At 48.8% G+C, this 15,087-nt stretch overlaps 9 protein-coding genes across 9 annotated transcripts; 2 read left to right on the top strand and 7 right to left on the bottom strand.

The window, feature by feature from the left end:
* Positions 1–1,666: 1,666 nt before the first annotated feature.
* On the bottom strand, positions 1,667–2,202 carry F5147DRAFT_663878 (uncharacterized protein). Its single transcript, XM_041434941.1, has 2 exons — positions 2,180–2,202; positions 1,667–2,118 (listed from the first exon to the last, which is right to left on the bottom strand). The coding sequence occupies exon 2, from the start codon at positions 2,035–2,037 to the stop codon at positions 1,822–1,824; it is 216 nt and encodes a 71-aa protein (XP_041300353.1). The 5' UTR covers positions 2,038–2,118; positions 2,180–2,202; the 3' UTR covers positions 1,667–1,821.
* F5147DRAFT_663873 (uncharacterized protein) lies at positions 2,097–2,885 on the bottom strand. Its single transcript, XM_041434940.1, has one exon. The coding sequence runs from the start codon at positions 2,805–2,807 to the stop codon at positions 2,133–2,135; it is 675 nt and encodes a 224-aa protein (XP_041300352.1). The 5' UTR covers positions 2,808–2,885; the 3' UTR covers positions 2,097–2,132.
* Positions 2,886–3,093: 208 nt separating this feature from the next.
* On the bottom strand, positions 3,094–4,708 carry F5147DRAFT_563331 (Eisosome component PIL1-domain-containing protein; the record flags this gene model as incomplete). Its single annotated transcript, XM_041430667.1, has 3 exons — positions 3,094–3,921; positions 3,971–4,302; positions 4,360–4,708. The coding sequence occupies 3 exons, from the start codon at positions 4,706–4,708 to the stop codon at positions 3,094–3,096; spliced, it is 1,509 nt and encodes a 502-aa protein (XP_041300351.1).
* Positions 4,709–5,036: 328 nt separating this feature from the next.
* On the bottom strand, positions 5,037–6,118 carry F5147DRAFT_741831 (cap binding protein; the record flags this gene model as incomplete). The annotated part of the gene is made up of 5 exons (XM_041439508.1): positions 5,037–5,363; positions 5,415–5,528; positions 5,578–5,641; positions 5,691–5,881; positions 5,936–6,118. The coding sequence occupies 5 exons, from the start codon at positions 6,116–6,118 to the stop codon at positions 5,037–5,039; spliced, it is 879 nt and encodes a 292-aa protein (XP_041300350.1).
* A 211-nt stretch (positions 6,119–6,329) lies between these two features.
* Positions 6,330–7,775, top strand: F5147DRAFT_14234 (mitochondrial carrier domain-containing protein). Its single transcript, XM_041428246.1, has 4 exons — positions 6,330–6,459; positions 6,506–6,782; positions 6,832–7,462; positions 7,513–7,775. The coding sequence occupies exons 1-4, from the start codon at positions 6,396–6,398 to the stop codon at positions 7,546–7,548; spliced, it is 1,008 nt and encodes a 335-aa protein (XP_041300349.1). The 5' UTR covers positions 6,330–6,395; the 3' UTR covers positions 7,549–7,775.
* Positions 7,630–8,872, bottom strand: F5147DRAFT_14238 (PX domain-containing protein). The gene has a single exon (XM_041428248.1). The coding sequence runs from the start codon at positions 8,796–8,798 to the stop codon at positions 7,710–7,712; it is 1,089 nt and encodes a 362-aa protein (XP_041300348.1). The 5' UTR covers positions 8,799–8,872; the 3' UTR covers positions 7,630–7,709.
* Positions 8,873–8,914: 42 nt separating this feature from the next.
* Positions 8,915–10,548, bottom strand: F5147DRAFT_663863 (CBS-domain-containing protein). Its single transcript, XM_041434939.1, has 7 exons — positions 10,291–10,548; positions 10,085–10,243; positions 9,822–10,021; positions 9,514–9,768; positions 9,289–9,465; positions 9,047–9,236; positions 8,915–8,993 (listed from the first exon to the last, which is right to left on the bottom strand). Exons 1-6 carry the CDS (start codon positions 10,541–10,543, stop codon positions 9,069–9,071), a joined length of 1,212 nt encoding a protein of 403 aa, XP_041300347.1. The 5' UTR covers positions 10,544–10,548; the 3' UTR covers positions 8,915–8,993; positions 9,047–9,068.
* An 89-nt stretch (positions 10,549–10,637) lies between these two features.
* F5147DRAFT_663861 (SPRY-domain-containing protein) lies at positions 10,638–12,917 on the top strand. The gene is made up of 4 exons (XM_041434938.1): positions 10,638–11,081; positions 11,141–12,238; positions 12,317–12,692; positions 12,747–12,917. The coding sequence occupies exons 1-3, from the start codon at positions 10,736–10,738 to the stop codon at positions 12,658–12,660; spliced, it is 1,788 nt and encodes a 595-aa protein (XP_041300346.1). The 5' UTR covers positions 10,638–10,735; the 3' UTR covers positions 12,661–12,692; positions 12,747–12,917.
* Positions 12,918–14,958, bottom strand: F5147DRAFT_663857 (uncharacterized protein). Its single transcript, XM_041434937.1, has 7 exons — positions 14,751–14,958; positions 14,336–14,698; positions 14,134–14,277; positions 13,927–14,086; positions 13,488–13,869; positions 13,314–13,437; positions 12,918–13,262 (listed from the first exon to the last, which is right to left on the bottom strand). Exons 1-7 carry the CDS (start codon positions 14,898–14,900, stop codon positions 12,987–12,989), a joined length of 1,599 nt encoding a protein of 532 aa, XP_041300345.1. The 5' UTR covers positions 14,901–14,958; the 3' UTR covers positions 12,918–12,986.
* Between the last annotated feature and the right edge of the window lie 129 nt (positions 14,959–15,087).

Raw genomic sequence — 15,087 nt, 5'->3', positions numbered from 1 at the left:
TCAAGCGATATCGCAAGCGCGTATGGCTCCTCCATTACCTACGTCTTCAAACTGCGGTTCTGAACTGGGTTCATGGTTACACGTATATGCCAATCATCCGAAGCAAGGCACAGAATGCACACTCACCTTCCCTTCCCTTCCTACTTCCGAATCCATGTACCCCGTCAACAATTAATCGCCAGAAGGACCGTCGAGGAGCATCAATCATTCAGATTATAGTCGTCCAGAATACCTAACTCGTCCTGTCCCTCCTCCCCCTCGGACTCGGTAGTAGACATCAATCAATCAGCAACCAAGTCGCCGGTCAACGCCACACCTGGTCAAGCCCTGGACACTCAGCCCGTCGGAGAAAGGGGACGACAAGCGCTATGTAAAAGACGAATGCACGTCCCATGTGATCAAGAAGCCGTGGTATCGTGATCTGAAAATCTCATCATTGATAAAGCCGCTGAAGACCACTGAACTTCCTCACCATTTCAGATGTGAAACATCTCGAGGGTCTACCATGCATACTCGAGGAACAAAATCCAACATCACATTCAAGTCAACGAGCCTCTGCGAGCGTTGAACAATCGCTAACGGCATGAAGAGATAGTACTGCGTACATTGTCCAGCGAGCGGCCTTCTCTCCAAGGGCTCATTTCCGTGGAAGATGAGTCTGACAGCAACCTTCATATCGACAGACTCGGACCAGATTTCATCCACCTTCGAGTTGTCAGCGGGGCACCCGCTTTTACGTCGTAGACAACTTTGGTCTCATCATTTCTAAAACCGGCAAATGCGTCAAGCGGTGCACTCTCGAGAACTCCCATAACCAGCCGTTGTGACCATTAATCGTGTATATTGATCCAGTGTCCGCTTATCTCGACCGGACTTTCTGACTTTCCAGCTGAGAGATCCTCTGGCAACAGAACCGCGCGCAGTACTCAGAATTAACCATAATTTGATCCTACCACAACACTGGTATTCATACAGGTTGACATAGCTCCCCACCACCATTCGAATGGGTGGTGCTACCGTCTTGAAAACTGAACGGGACCTTTTGTGTTTGTCCAACTTCGCAGATAGAAGCGCCCAACCGAATAAAATGACAGGTTGTTTTGATATGAAAGTCGTTGGTTTGCTAGTAATGTCGGCAAAAAATCAATTTGCGCTGCCACCTCGCAAAATACTTACTTGATACTGGTTAAGCGCCATATCACATCTTCGACGCAGGTGGTCAGGTACATGCCAGCGACGGTGTCACGCACAATCACGAGAAGCGAACATGGTTCAATTTAAAGTGGAAGGCGGCAAAGAAGCACAGCTCACCCAGATCGTTCAAATCAAAACGCAATCTGCACAGATCACTCCAACTTCTTTGCGCACTAAGAATTAAAATATTAATGGCCCACCGATTGCTGTTTACGATACGCATTCCAATTTGAAGGTGACGATGAAGAACGGCATTCATACGAGCCACTCATCAGTAAGTAATCGTCAGATGAACGTCGAGATACACCATTGACAGTCATCCTCTTCTAGATCCTTCTCGCGTATCGCATCATGCTGTCGCCATATGGTGCATTATGCGAACATTCTGCATATGCACCATCAAGGACCGTTTCACGCATCACAGTTGTGAGTCTAAGCGTATTCTGCACAAAATAACGCATAACAAACGTACGATTACACCAACGGACATCGGCTTCGCAAGTGCCGACAGCAACGAAGTCTCTGATAAATAAGGCGAGAAAGAAGAAAAGCGGTGATGAGATCCTGATAACAAGTAGAAGAGGGGAAATGCATCACATAGATTATCGGTATCAATACCTGCAAGCGTCATTGACACCAGTCTCTGTCCGCGAAACCTGCTATTGACGGGAAACACAGAATCATCAACGGGCATCTAGTATAGTTTGATAAGACGACGTCAAGTTCGAGCTGTTGACGGACAATTAGCATCACACGAATCATGACACCCCTCGCTTCCGAGGCGATGAGTACGATACATACATACTTATGGAGGAGAGGACCCTGACTGCGCCATCTACGCATTTGGTTCGTCGGTTGGAGCAAATTTATGCTTGCCTCGAATCGCCACTTCCGTCATTCCTTTTCCGCTGCCGGTAACGCCGACTACAAGGCCGTTATCAGAAATCAAGAAGTCTGCGTTCAAACAAACTGAAACGATACGCACCACGGCCTAATGGGTTGTCGGGCGTCTTGAAGATGCTGGTGCCTGCCACACCGGCAATATGGACGCCCTTCTTCTCAGACTTCTTAGCAAACTTCTGCCACGTCGCCTGTTTTGCGAGTTGTTCCTTGGCTTTTGCAGCTTTGACCTCGAGTTTTTTCTCGTTGCGCTTCTTCTTCCGATCTCTCTCCTCGTCCTCTGCTTTGGTTAGCTTTCTTTTGCTCGGCGCTGATACTTTCTCCTGGTGATTTGCTGGTAGTGCCTTGATTTCTGACCCTTTTATCAATTCCGTCGTATTGTAGCCTTTGAACATGATGCTGTATACAGGGTTCTCTGCGGAGCCACCAACGCTGGTAATGCGTGCAGGATACCAATTGCCATCACCTGAGTATTTGGCGAGACAGTCGCTTCCTGCAGTCCATGTGTGTGAAGGTGTTGAATTTGCTGTCTTACGGACAGCATCTGTACGTGATGAGGAAGCGGCTTGCGCAAGCGACTGTTGGGTGAGAGAGATAAGTTCTTGTAGTTCCGAACGGAGGGAGAGGAGTCCGGCATTTTCAGTATCTGTTTGGAGTGCGAGCTCGACTTGAGAGAGCTGAACTTGATATGTCTCGAGATCCGTAGTGTCCATCTTCAAGGTAATGTTGGAGTAGTTGGAAAGGAGGACCGTGCGTAGTATACCTTTTGTCTGGGGTTTATTAGGGTTAAGGTTACAGTCCACCAGATAATCACTGATTATCTCAAAAAGTGATCTCTTCCCTGCAGATTAGAAGCTTCCAATCTCCATTGATCTTGCCAAACTTTGGGTATATGAATGGAATGAATACATTGCATAAGAATGGTACAACTTGTAAATGCATACGAACAAAATCCACAAAGTAATTGAGATATTGACGATAAATAATATCAGACCCTACTTATTCAATGTCCTGGTATGGGGGAAGCTCATCACCATCTTTGACCTCGCTGTGTGCATTTCCGCTGTCAGTGCCAGCGCTAGCAAGAACACGTTCTCTCTCTTCCCGTTCAAGTCTTTTCTTCTCCTCCTCGGCAGACTCGTGTTCAGAAGTAGAGGATGTCCCCGCTGCGGATACCCGCTCGCGTTCCTCGCGCTCAAGGCGACTCTTCTCTTCTGCTGCAGTCTCGTGTGGCTGTCCATATAGATCATCAGATGGTGAGTTTCCCGGCAGACCGCCACTGCGTGGTCCCGCAGCATCTGAGGCACGGCGTATGTCACGAAGAGAGCCGCTAGCAGGGCCTGGACCAGATGCACTCGCAAGTACGGGAACACCAGTTTCAGCCACCGTAGGTGCGTCTACCGGGATTGCGATAGGAGGAAGCGAGTGATCTTCCGGAATTGGTGCAGGAGATAGATTGAGTGTCCTCGGGTCAATAGGAGGAGAGTGCGACGCGTCTCCGAACTTTTCTGCGTCTTGAGGTGGAGGTGTGATGGGCACACCTGGATGACCAGCGTTTGCTTCAGGGTTGGATGCGAGACTGTGCAGTTCCGAAGCGTGACTCTCCCCAAATGATTGGGTGTCGGCGCGCGAAAGATTTGCACCGGGCCGTGTGGCAAAGGATGTGCTTCCGGGAGTATAATTTTCCAGTGCGTTCTGAAGCGCAGCACGAGCAGCGGCTGTTTCCTGAGCTCCTGTATAAGGACTTGAAGGTGAAGGGGGAATTGGTGGCAAGACGGCAATAATAGGCTTGGAAGCCTGCGACAATAGGACTAGTTTTTCTCCAAACTGCAAAAAATGTGTCAGTACACCTTCATAGCAGCACAAAGTAATTTACCTCGCGTATAGCGTCCCACTTCTGCGATTCACTCTCACGAACTGCCTTCCGCTTCAAGATCTCATGTTCCTTTTCGAGGGGCTCGTCGACACGTTCAGCCTTGGCGAGTGTCTGTTTTAGTTCAGAAAGCTTCTGCTCCATGCCCTTCTCCACATTATGCTCCATACGAGAAATCTGGGTGCGCAATCCAGCACGGAAGTTGCGCTTTGGACCAAGGACAGCCTCGGCATCGCGAAGAGCTTTGAACGGCGCTCGTGCATTGTTGAGTTTTATCGCAACAGATGATGCAAGAGATCCCTGAACAAAGTTCAAGTACGCCAATCTGTCCGTTACTAAATGTCAAACTTCTCATTAGCTCAAATCGCGTTATTGGGGAAGAGGCGGCCTACCATCCTTAAGATCTTCTGGCTGTGCCTGACCCCATGTGTACAATTCCTTGCTTTGCACCTTCGCATCCCTAGCAAGGGCATCGCAATCGATTGCAACACCCTTTTCAGATGTGATGATTCTTTGCACTGGTGTGGTGGTGGTATATTGTTGTCCAATTGTGCGAAATTGATGCTGCAGTGCCTCCAAAGCCACTGAACGATGGCCGCCCTGAGCTGCGGATTGATTGGCAGATGGTTGGTCGGCGGTGGTGCCGGGGGTGGTGCCGGGGATATGGCCAGCGAGAGGGGTCTGATTGATGGCACTCTGTGCCTTATCGGCAAACGATGACAAGAAACTTGACACCGACATGGAGTGGAATAGCCTAAGGATGTGAAGATGAGTGGTTAGAGAGAGATTTTATTGCGTTTGGAGCTGTTGTCGTAGGGTCTTTATACAGGAGACATGATACGCAGTCACATCAATTACGTCACACGCAGCGTTACGCAGTTGCACTGCCAAGGGTGCACAGCAATGCACAGCTTCAGGTACAGAGTGATTTCAATATTGTGTATCGCAGCAGCAGCATGAGCTTGAAATGAGAATATTCATCCGGACACCATACAAATGAATGAGGCATATCCAGCAAATCTATTTATAACTTTGCTCAATCGATATAATAGCAAACTTATGCACCCACTCAAATGACAAGCTTCTTCGCTGCCTTGCCCTTCTTCTCAGAATCCTTGTGCGAAAGGAACTCAACCTCGGTTGCGAGAGGACCGGCCAGTTTTTGGGTCTCGGGATAGCCTAGTACATTAATCTTGAAGTGCCGTCCAACTGTCTCGATGCGTTCACGTAACTTGTCCTCATCTCCAGAAGGCGCAAGGCGCGTCCAAATTGATAAACGGTAAAACTGCGGTCGGGTAGATACGATCACACCGGTGATAAGCGATTGAGTATTGGGTTCAGTTGCCTCCCCGCTTGTAAGATGAGGATCGAAGGTTTCACCAATAGCAGCAAGCATCTTTATGCAGCAGTCAAAATAAAAAGATCAAGAGATGAAAGGGAGACGTACAGTGTAAAGCCACATTTTATCAACCTGACTGCGATTCTTCTCTTTGGGCAGCTGTATACTCCACTTGCCTCCATTCTTGTTGGCTTCATCTTCCCATGCAGGTATGATACCCTCCTGAAAGCGCTGTTAGGTAAACAAAGACACGATTATACGAAATAAGTACCTTGAAGAGGTAGTAATTTGCTTTCTGGGGGAGCTGTGAAGGAGGTACAATGTGATTGTAGAGGCTATGCCTTGGTAAGCTTTCAGTCTTCGACATAGGAGAAAGGGACTTGCCCCCAAAACTCTTCAACGCTGTCGAAGCTGACAACTCTTTTGATATCCTCCATCCATCCCTGTGCAGCCGCAGCACTGGGAGTCTGAGGAACGGGAGTTTGGGGGAAGGAAGAAATGGGAGTTTGGGGGAGGTTACGGCCTTTAGTAGCAGGGGAATCGAACCAAAGGGTCCATGGTGAGTATAGAGGATGCTGTATAGGAGAAAAATGAACACTCTAAAGCGGCCAGTCAATTCGGTTGCTCACCTTTACATTGAAGCTGGTAGGGTGACTGAAGACGGTGCGAATGTCGTCTGCCTGCGCTTGCATATCTACTTCTTGAATTTCACCAGGCTCTACGTCTGCTCCAATAGATTCTGAATTCTCAGCAAGAGCCGCGGCGATAGCAGCCTTGTTAGCATGCTGAAAGGAGGCAGGTAGAGCAGCCATGGTGAAGTGAGCGGGGTTTGCAATCCTGTTGCTTTTGAGTTTCAAGACTATCAAAGTCTGTTAACAAGATTGAAAAGATATTGATCAAAGGATCGAATGAAGCTTGAAATCAGTTCTTGTTGGCGAAGGCTTCCGGGGGTCGGTTGTTGTGTGTGATCAACAAGTTTATTTACTTGTTCACAAAATTAATTTCCCGGTCATTGCCGGTATTCCGTGATACCGCCGGCACACCGGGAACCGTCAGGCAAGCCAGAATAATTTCTGTTCCTCCTCCGCCATGGATCCGTTCCATGCTAAACTCGTAGCTGCGGCGTCGGGGTCAACGATGACCGCACTTACAAGTATGTTTCAATCATTTCTTCATTCCTTGATATTTATTATATTCAGTGACTCCTTTTGACGTCGTGAAGACCCGTCTTCAGACTCAACCTAGGGTGCCTCTCTTTTCACCACCACCACTTAATAAATGCTGTCAGCCAGCACATATACCTTGCGTACGCAACATGTCCTCGTATGCACGTCCGCTAGCCACAGAAGAGGTCGTCTGTATTTTCGATCACGGCGTATACCGCACAGAACGTGTGAATGGGTTCTTGGATGCTGTCCGCCATGTATGGCGAGCAGAAGGTATGAGGGGATTATGGAAAGGTGCTGGCACAACACTGTAAGCTAACTCGATTCATTTTTTGGTCACAGTTCTCATCATGCAATAGACTCATCGGCGTTCCCTCATCATCGATATACATGCTCACTTATGACCATCTTCTACGAAATGTACTCCCTCCCCTTATTCCCTCCCCTACGTTCATCCCTCTCGTAGCTGGTATTACGGCTCGCGCTTCTCTTACTTCCCTATTCTCACCACTAGAGCTCATACGAACCAACCTGCAATCGACTCCAGCATCCCCCGACAAACCACATACACTTCCATCTGTCCTTGCTTCCGTGCGTTCAATCGTCCAGAAACAAGGCATCTCCTTCCTATGGCGTGGTGTTGGTCCTACCTTGTGGCGTGATGTACCTTTTAGCGGCATATATTGGGCGGGCTACGAGGCTTGGAAAGGATTTTTCGAGAGCCGAGGAAAGAAGGGGGCATACGTTGCCTTTGCATGCGGTGCTATCAGTGGGACAACCGCGTCATTAGTAACTTCACCCTTCGATGTTTTGAAAACCCGACGGCAAGCGCTTCTCATGACTGGAACCATGTCATCACAGACTACAGCTACGATACCGCTGTTGGCTCATATCGTTCGCACTGAAGGCACCGCTGCCTTGTTTGCTGGCGTTCTTCCTCGTACAGCCAAGATTGCCCCAGCTTGCGGGATCATGATTGCATGTTTTGAGGTATGGTTACTCTACACTGTTAAAACATACGGCTTACCGAGTTATTCCAGGGAGTTGGCAAATTTTTGGAGAAGGAGCAAGACTAGCTAGACCTATATTATATTTTCATGGAGCATCAATGCATCGTCATCATCATCATTATCATCATCATCTACATTAATTCAATGTGTTCTAGATGTTAACTATTGGTATATGTGTAGCACTTCGTACATCCCTACTCAAAATTGGAAAACCGCCCTGATCTCACTCATCCCAGGCGGTTGAGCTGCTTCTTTGCGCTGCTCAGTTTACCCCCAACACGTTCAACATCGTTATTAAGTTCATCCAACAACTCGTTGTGCACTGCAAGCTCAGCACCGATTGCTTCCCCAAGGTGCCTCTGGCGTTGTAGTATGTGCGTGAGTGTAGCAAGTTGACCATCTTGCTGCTCCATCTGAGTGTTCTGCAACTGCACAAGACCCTGATCGTCAAGCGGTCTCGTCACCTCCGTCTCTTGAGGTTTCTTAGCCCCAAACACTCGCGTGACTGGTTTGCTAAGGCTCAGCAGTGCAGCCCGATCCGACTCGGGAGCGATAGCAACATTTGTGAAGCCCTGTGAGGAAGGGGCTGCCGTAGGACGAGAAGCCTGTCGAGTGATGGTGACCATCTTTCCCAGCTTCTCGCAGTCGTCCTGCAAGCGTGCGACCATATCTGTACGGCGTTGCAGCTCTCCCTGCGCCATAGCTGCCATGCCGAGTTCCTGCAGACCCTGCTTGAGCGTACGTACCCGAGAAAGGGTTTCCGCGAGCTTCTTCTTCGCTTGAACATTCGCAGTATGCGATGCACTGACGTCTCCCCGGTCAGAGAGCGCATCCCGCTTGTTTATATCTGCGCGGATGTCACGAATCTTGGCCTGCAGCTCGAGGTGCTCGTCGAGCCAGGAGGAAGAAGAGAACTGTTTAGAGGATGTGCTGCCTTCAGCCATGGTGCCCAAGCGGCCGACTGGCACACCAAGGAAGTCGCGGAAGGCATAGCATTCTCGCCATTTATCATCCTTTGCGCTGATTATGGCGCGCAAGTATGTCTCGAGGCCAGCCCTGCGCTCCTCGGTCATGCTACTACTATCTCTGAAAGGTCCGCGGAGGATGGCGAGGGAGTTTTTGGGTGGTAGAGGTGCTGGGGGTGAAGAGCCTGTAGACTTTGTGAGTTCTGTGTGTAATTCCACGAACTCGGAATAGCGTCTCCACATTTGCCATGAGCGGACATGGGCTTGAATTTCGATGCGGTAAACAATGTGAGGCTTAGGATCGGAGCGTTCTTCGTGCCCGCGTACGTAGACGGCTTGGATAGCGGTCATGGTGGTTGATGGTATAGTGCCTTGTGTACAATGAGGCCGTCGCGTGCCACAAGTTTACACACCACAGGCCTTCCGCACGTCTGCTGACTACTATTCACAGCTGCTCCCACAAAGACGGCAACATTATTGTATAACCTATGACATCTACGGGTACAGCTCATGCAAAACATACAATTGCTAGTCAGATCCAGCTAACTGAGAATTTGAAAGCGCATAAGATAACGAAAACCTGAAACTCGGCGACGAACCCCTCATTTCTGTGCGCCATCATCATGAAATAACATCTGGAGAGAGCAGTGTGCTTGGAGCAGCGGACAGGGCCGCAATCTCCTCAACTGACTCGCCGATACCCACCTCACCGATAACGTACCGAAGAACGTCGCTCAGTGTGATTATGCCAAGTAGGCGTCCTTTCTTTCCGCCTTTCTTCTCCTCCTCCTGTAAGAGTATGATTGGTATAGTGAGTGTGTAAGTCAGAACAAGGCCTTACATCTCCTTCCACGACGACAAGTCGGTGGACTCTACGTTTCTTGATTAGCTCCAGTAGTGTTCCCAGCGAATCGCCAGCTGTACAAATGACAACTCCCGGGAAGTCCGGAGAGCGTTGGTTAAGGGCCTCTGATATCGTAAGGTCAAGGGATTGATACGCTCCTAGACGCACAAGAGTCTGCAAAAGGGATAAGATTTGGTATACACATAATAGGACATGACGTACGATCACATCTACTGTTTCGTACAGATTCACGACAACGCCGTCCTGGTCGATGATAGGGACTGCAGATATGGCACGCTCAGAAAACATATGGACGACGTCAAATACAGGGGTATCGAGCGTGGCGGTTGCGATCGGATAATATGGATTCTGAGTTTCCGGGTTTTCCGGGTCTGGGGGCGGTGGATTTGATGAAACATAGGTACCGATCTTGAGTTTCCGGAGCGAGAGATGGAGTTGCTGAATTTCTCTCGTGCACTAGAAAGGTAAGGTGAATGAAAATCTTACGTGAAGGCAGGGCGTTATGTTACATTTATAGAGATAAATTTGAGAAGTCTATACTGTGTGAGGACCGAAACGATGACTTCGTGACCTGTTTCTGTATCATAATCGAGGAGAGGTAATCGGCGAGCATGTGTTTGAATTAAGACTCTGGCAGCCTTGTAAAGGGTACTATTTGGATGTTCTGCTAGCATTGGAGGGGTGGCTACACCAAGGCTCCTCTCGATATCTAAGTTAAGAGCAGAAGATGATCAGTTTAGGGATACGATACCGCGGCAGCCCGTATACGTACCTCGTATTGATTCTAGCCTAAAGGTCTCCACGTCTGCAGCAGCAGCTTCATAATTTGCTGTGTCGTAATAATATTGAATGAGATGTATTATATCTAAGACTGTAAGCATCCCAGCAAACTTTGACTTTTCGCTGTTCCATAATGGTGCAGAGACCACACCTGTGGTGACAGTGAGGAAAGGTGAATAGTAGCGATTAAAGGATTACCATTGAGAAGCAAACATTGTAAAGCTTTTTTGACATTCAATTTAGTGTCAAGGACTATGAGCCTGAAGCTAACAGGGAATGCATCGTAAGAAGTTCTTCCTTTGAGGAGGTTACGAATGGCATGTAGGGCAGCGTCGTGAGTTTCCTGAGATTGAGGTGGAGGTATATGAGAGGGGGCGCGTCTTCTCGTTGATCCCTTTCTTTTGAGCGTCTTCGGAGAGGGAGCTACGGATGGTAAGAGCGTCGTGTTCATCGCAGAGGTTAATGCTTAAGGTGTATTTCCCACGCTTCATTAATAATAATATCACCCGGAGTGGCTCGGCTTATGCCGGATTACGTTCCTGTCTGCCCGTTCACCCAAAGCTAAGCTACACTTCTTTGCTAGAGTACTCACCACACCACACTTAGCTATTGCTCATAAAATCAACCTAATTCCTTGGTCATTATGGCCACACAGGTCGTCGTCAACATCAGTCACATCGTCGACAACTCCCTGGGTAGCTTTCAGACCTCAAGAGATAACTTCAATTCACAGCCTGCGCCAGATGCTCTTCTCTTCATATTACCTTTGCTTATCGTGCTCTCCACTTTCCTTTTCATTCTCCTCATCTTTCTAGTATGTGTTATATTCATTCGAAGACGACGCGGTATCGTCTTGCGAGACAGTGATGGACCTACCGACATGAGTCGAGAGGAACTTATAGACGGGGAAGGAGGCTTTGAAGGCGTGGAGTCTCGCTGGCTCGAGAGTGTTTCTGAAAATGTTCGACGTTCATATCTCAGAGCAAAAGGTCCCTTTTGTTTCTCAAAATTTCCTGATCCCATATTCATGCAACCTTTCTTCGCTCAGATTACCAATTGCAATATGCTCCGAACTCGGAGCCTACAGATATCACGCTATCTCAATTCCTTTCTATCCAGGAGAAGGGTGTCTCAGCATGGTCCTTTGAGCCAGACTACGAAACTATTAATTCACTTTTGGTTCATGCTCGCACGGAAATCACCTTCCTTCCCGATCCTGCATCCGCCTCGTGCGTGCAGTCAAATTTACCCCTACCCAAATTGAACGAGGTCTACTATTGGGAAGTCAAGATGTTTGATCTTCCCGAAACTACTACAGTTGCCGTTGGACTGGCCACCAAACCCTATCCACCTTTCCGACTTCCAGGTCTAAACCCTTTCTCCGTCGCTTACCATTCCAACGGTGACAAGTGTTACAATTATCCCTTCACTGCATCACCATTCGGTCCTCTACTCAAAGAAGGCGATGTTCTTGGCATTGGTTATCGTCCTCGCACAGGAACCGTGTTCTTCACTAGGAACGGTCGTAAGATGGAAGATGCATTCATCGGCCTCAATCGTTACAATCTATTTCCCACAATTGGAGCAGATGGTCCATGCAGTGTCCATGTCAACCTCGGCCAAGCTGGCTTCGTCTTTATTGAGGCGAACGTAAAGAAGTGGGGTCTGGCCCCGACCGTGGGAACTCTGGCACCCCCACCTGCCTATGGGAGCGAACGAGGCAGTATCTTACTGGATGTGGGAGGTGGCGTACGACCCAGCGCCCCAATTATTTCTCCGCCGGGCACTTCTTCCACGCCCCGCAGACGCTCTCACCGCTCTCGAAGACCGAGCAATGCAATCTCAGCATCTATTCCTGTCGCTTCTTCGCCACTTAGAGGCACTCCCATATCATCACATACTGGGGATCCTGGTAGTCCTCCCCCACCGATTACACCCATCATCGAAGAGCCCGACAGCACAGACCCCTCAAATGGCCAAGAATATCTGTCTCCAACAGATTTACCTTTCCACACGCCACCAAATCACACGCTTCCATTGTACCCTACGCCAGAAGGCGAGAGCGAGCAGGAGGACGGAGAGGGCACCCCCTCCCAGTCACCAACCTCCTCGCGTTCACAATCGCCAGAAAGCGAAGGTGCCGCAGGTGCGAGCAGCCTTTTTAGCATCCCTCGCTTTCGGCGCGAATCCTTTACTCACTTCCTGGCCGCGATGCAACACGCAGGTTCCGACTTGACCATTCAGGTACATCCACCGCCTGATTCGCCCCGTTCGCCGAATCCGCCCACGCCTAATCAGCGTGATATTCATTTGCAGGCCTTCACTAGCTCTGCATCGACAGAAGGATCGGATGACGCGTCGGAAGCGAGATCTCCGACGTTTATGAGGCGCGATCCACCAGCATATTCACCGTTGGATGCATTCACATATGCGGAGGGCGTTCATATTGACTTACCAGCCGATGTGATCGCTGCAGCCCTGGAAGGGGGTAGTATTCCTCCTAGTGCAATTGGTCAGGGGAACAGCGAGCGGTCAGAGAGGCGTCGTAGCAGACGAGACAGACGGTGACATACGAGGTTTTATATGACTGGATTATGATGGTGAGTCCCAAGGGCTTTGACTCCGAATTATACCTGAACGCGCGAATATTCCAGTATCATTTGTGCTGTGTAATGCTCTGTAAATTCGTTGCGAATGTCAATCTTTGCTCTACATCTACTACCCACATATCTCATGTATTACGCATGGACACTTTTCGCCTTCACCTTACAATTTAATTCGACACAACACTCAGCATTTGGGGTGGGGTTACTTGCGATGTGATGTTACAAATGTGGCAAACAGTAGATATCATTTATTCGTGTCAATCTATATATGTATCATTCGTGATTGCTCTAAGGCTCAAGGCGCTTGGGGTCCCTTGGGAAGAGGGAGGCGCGTCTTATGTTGTTCAGCTTTAAGAACAACATGAGTACCCGCTCGAGACCGATGCCTCCTCCGCCATGCGGAGGGCATCCCATACGGAATCCGTCGATATAGCCCTTCATGCTCTCAGGATCAACACCTTTTGCTCTCATTTGCTGGCAGAGGAATTCAGGGTCGTGGATGCGTTGTGCCCCGGAAAGAATTTCCTCGCCACGCATAAAGAAGTCATAAGAGTTGGTGAGGGTCTGGATGAAAAGAGTAAGCGCCACGCCAAGATAAATAACACGTTTACGTACTGGGTCATTAGGGTCAGGCATGGTGTAGAACGGACGAAGCTCGAAGGGAAACTTGTCGACGATGAAGTAGTCGGTATCATACTTTGCCTTTACAAGCCGTCCAAGCCTCTTCTCGTTCTCCGTGCTAACCCACAGATGTCAGCGTATTTATCATTGAAATTTCAGAACGCCCACTTGATATCATCCAGATTTTCGCGGTCGACACCATCCTCGACGAGAAGGTCCACTGCTTCTCTAAACGTCAAAGTCAAGGTCTCTTCCCTCCATTTGAATTCTTCCGCCTCGAATTGCTTGCTGACCACTGCGATCTCTTTCGCATACCTCTCTTTTAGACCCTTGAAGATAGTCTTGAGCATTCCGTCAAGAAGCTCTTTGACCTCGTGGTAGTGCTCTTCGATCGTCATCTCCAGATCAAGGCCGATGAACTCGGTAAGATGTCGGTGAGTATTCGAATCCTCAGCACGGAAGACCGGTCCGATCTCGTAGACTCGCTCAAAATCAGCGGCGATAGCCATCTGCTTGGCCAGTTGAGGGGACTGCGCGAGGAACGCGTCACCTGGGATATGGTCAAGTTAATGTTAATGATACGAATGAGTCAAAGCAAGTAACAAACCTTTAAAGTACCCAACCTTGAAGACAGATGCCCCTGATTCGGTAGCTGCTCCTTGCAATTTCGGGCTGTGGATCTCGGTGAAGCCGTTGTTGTTGAGGTAGTCACGGAATAGGTCTCCAATGGCATGTTGAAGCTTGAAGATTGCTTGATTTGTTTGTGTCTACAGATCGAGTGAGCAAACAATCATTGAATAAAAATGAAGCGAACCCGGAGATCGATGATACGGTTGTTTAAGCGGGTGTCCAATAAAACTCTACTGAACTGCCCCTCGACTTCAGGGGCAGTTTCTGATCTGGATGCATCCTCAAGAGAAAATGGCAATCGACCTTCAAGGCCTGCAACTAACCAGATCTGATGGAGAATCAGAAGTAAAGTCAAGTGGTACAAGGAGAAAAGATAAAATACATACTTCGCTGACTTGGATTTCAACGTCATCGATCGAGCAGCTTTTAATGGATTCTGGTGACTTTACTACTGTCCCATGAACGAGGACGATGCTCTCGTCGGAAAGACTAGCAGCCCATTTGACCATTTGTTTGCTAACTTGTTTATCGTCAACAGCGAGCATGGCCTGGATCGTGTCGGTCCGTTGACGAAGACTGAAAAACGCCATCTTGTTTGACTGAAGACGTGAAGTTTGAATCCGAGCACGAAGAAGAACGTGTTCGGAATCATTCTTGGCGCTGAGAGTCGCGATGTCAGTGCGTTTACGATTGGGGCGCGACTGGGACTGGTGCAGAGGAAGCTTTCCATAGTGCGCTGCCGCATAGTCCTGCGATTGTCGATGATATGAAATCAACACATGAAACGAGCGATCAACGTACGGGCCCTTCTGCAGCTTCTCTGACCTGCTCAGCCTCTTTGACCTTCGCAGCTTTCTCTGCCTTCTTTCGAGCCTTTTCCTCCTCTTTTGCTTTCTTTTTCAGAGCACTCTTGGTCAGACCTTCCTCGCCCTGTTCAACAATGTCGGTCATGATGATGAATGAAAGTCTAGTCGAGTCAACCAAAAAGTTGATCTTATCTCTACGTGATTTGTATGCAATTGTTGTGACGCTCCAACTGTAACCCTAGCATGAGGTTAGGTTTGAAATTGTTATTGGGCCTCGGCCGTGTGTATTAATTGACAGAATATGACTACATGCGAGAATTTGACTAGTGACG

Source organism: Suillus discolor, assembly GCF_016758755.1.
Source record: "Suillus discolor strain FC423 chromosome Unknown F5147scaffold_1, whole genome shotgun sequence".
Lineage (NCBI taxonomy): Eukaryota > Fungi > Basidiomycota > Agaricomycetes > Boletales > Suillaceae > Suillus > Suillus discolor.
Note: the sequence above shows the minus strand (reverse complement) of the source record. Positions and strands in the feature narration are given on the sequence as shown.

Coding starts and splice junctions, on each gene's coding strand:
- F5147DRAFT_663878 (XM_041434941.1), bottom strand. CDS start 2,037: ATGCGTAGATGGCGCAGTCAGGGTCCTCTCCTCCATAAGTATGTATGT.
- F5147DRAFT_663873 (XM_041434940.1), bottom strand. CDS start 2,807: ATGGACACTACGGATCTCGAGACATATCAAGTTCAGCTCTCTCAAGTC.
- F5147DRAFT_14234 (XM_041428246.1), top strand. CDS start 6,396: ATGGATCCGTTCCATGCTAAACTCGTAGCTGCGGCGTCGGGGTCAACG. Junction 6,783..6,831: donor AAAGGTGCTGGCACAACACT/GTAAGCTAACTC, acceptor ATCATGCAATAG/ACTCATCGGCGTTCCCTCAT. Junction 7,463..7,512: donor TCATGATTGCATGTTTTGAG/GTATGGTTACTC, acceptor GAGTTATTCCAG/GGAGTTGGCAAATTTTTGGA.
- F5147DRAFT_14238 (XM_041428248.1), bottom strand. CDS start 8,798: ATGACCGCTATCCAAGCCGTCTACGTACGCGGGCACGAAGAACGCTCC.
- F5147DRAFT_663863 (XM_041434939.1), bottom strand. CDS start 10,543: ATGAACACGACGCTCTTACCATCCGTAGCTCCCTCTCCGAAGACGCTC. Junction 10,022..10,084: donor TAGGCTAGAATCAATACGAG/GTACGTATACGG, acceptor CTCTTAACTTAG/ATATCGAGAGGAGCCTTGGT. Junction 9,769..9,821: donor TCAAATTTATCTCTATAAAT/GTAACATAACGC, acceptor TTACCTTTCTAG/TGCACGAGAGAAATTCAGCA.
- F5147DRAFT_663861 (XM_041434938.1), top strand. CDS start 10,736: ATGGCCACACAGGTCGTCGTCAACATCAGTCACATCGTCGACAACTCC. Junction 11,082..11,140: donor TTCATATCTCAGAGCAAAAG/GTCCCTTTTGTT, acceptor TTCTTCGCTCAG/ATTACCAATTGCAATATGCT. Junction 12,239..12,316: donor AGAAAGCGAAGGTGCCGCAG/GTGCGAGCAGCC, acceptor TGCAACACGCAG/GTTCCGACTTGACCATTCAG.
- F5147DRAFT_663857 (XM_041434937.1), bottom strand. CDS start 14,900: ATGACCGACATTGTTGAACAGGGCGAGGAAGGTCTGACCAAGAGTGCT. Junction 14,699..14,750: donor GAGAAGCTGCAGAAGGGCCC/GTACGTTGATCG, acceptor CGACAATCGCAG/GACTATGCGGCAGCGCACTA. Junction 14,087..14,133: donor ACCGTATCATCGATCTCCGG/GTTCGCTTCATT, acceptor CTCGATCTGTAG/ACACAAACAAATCAAGCAAT.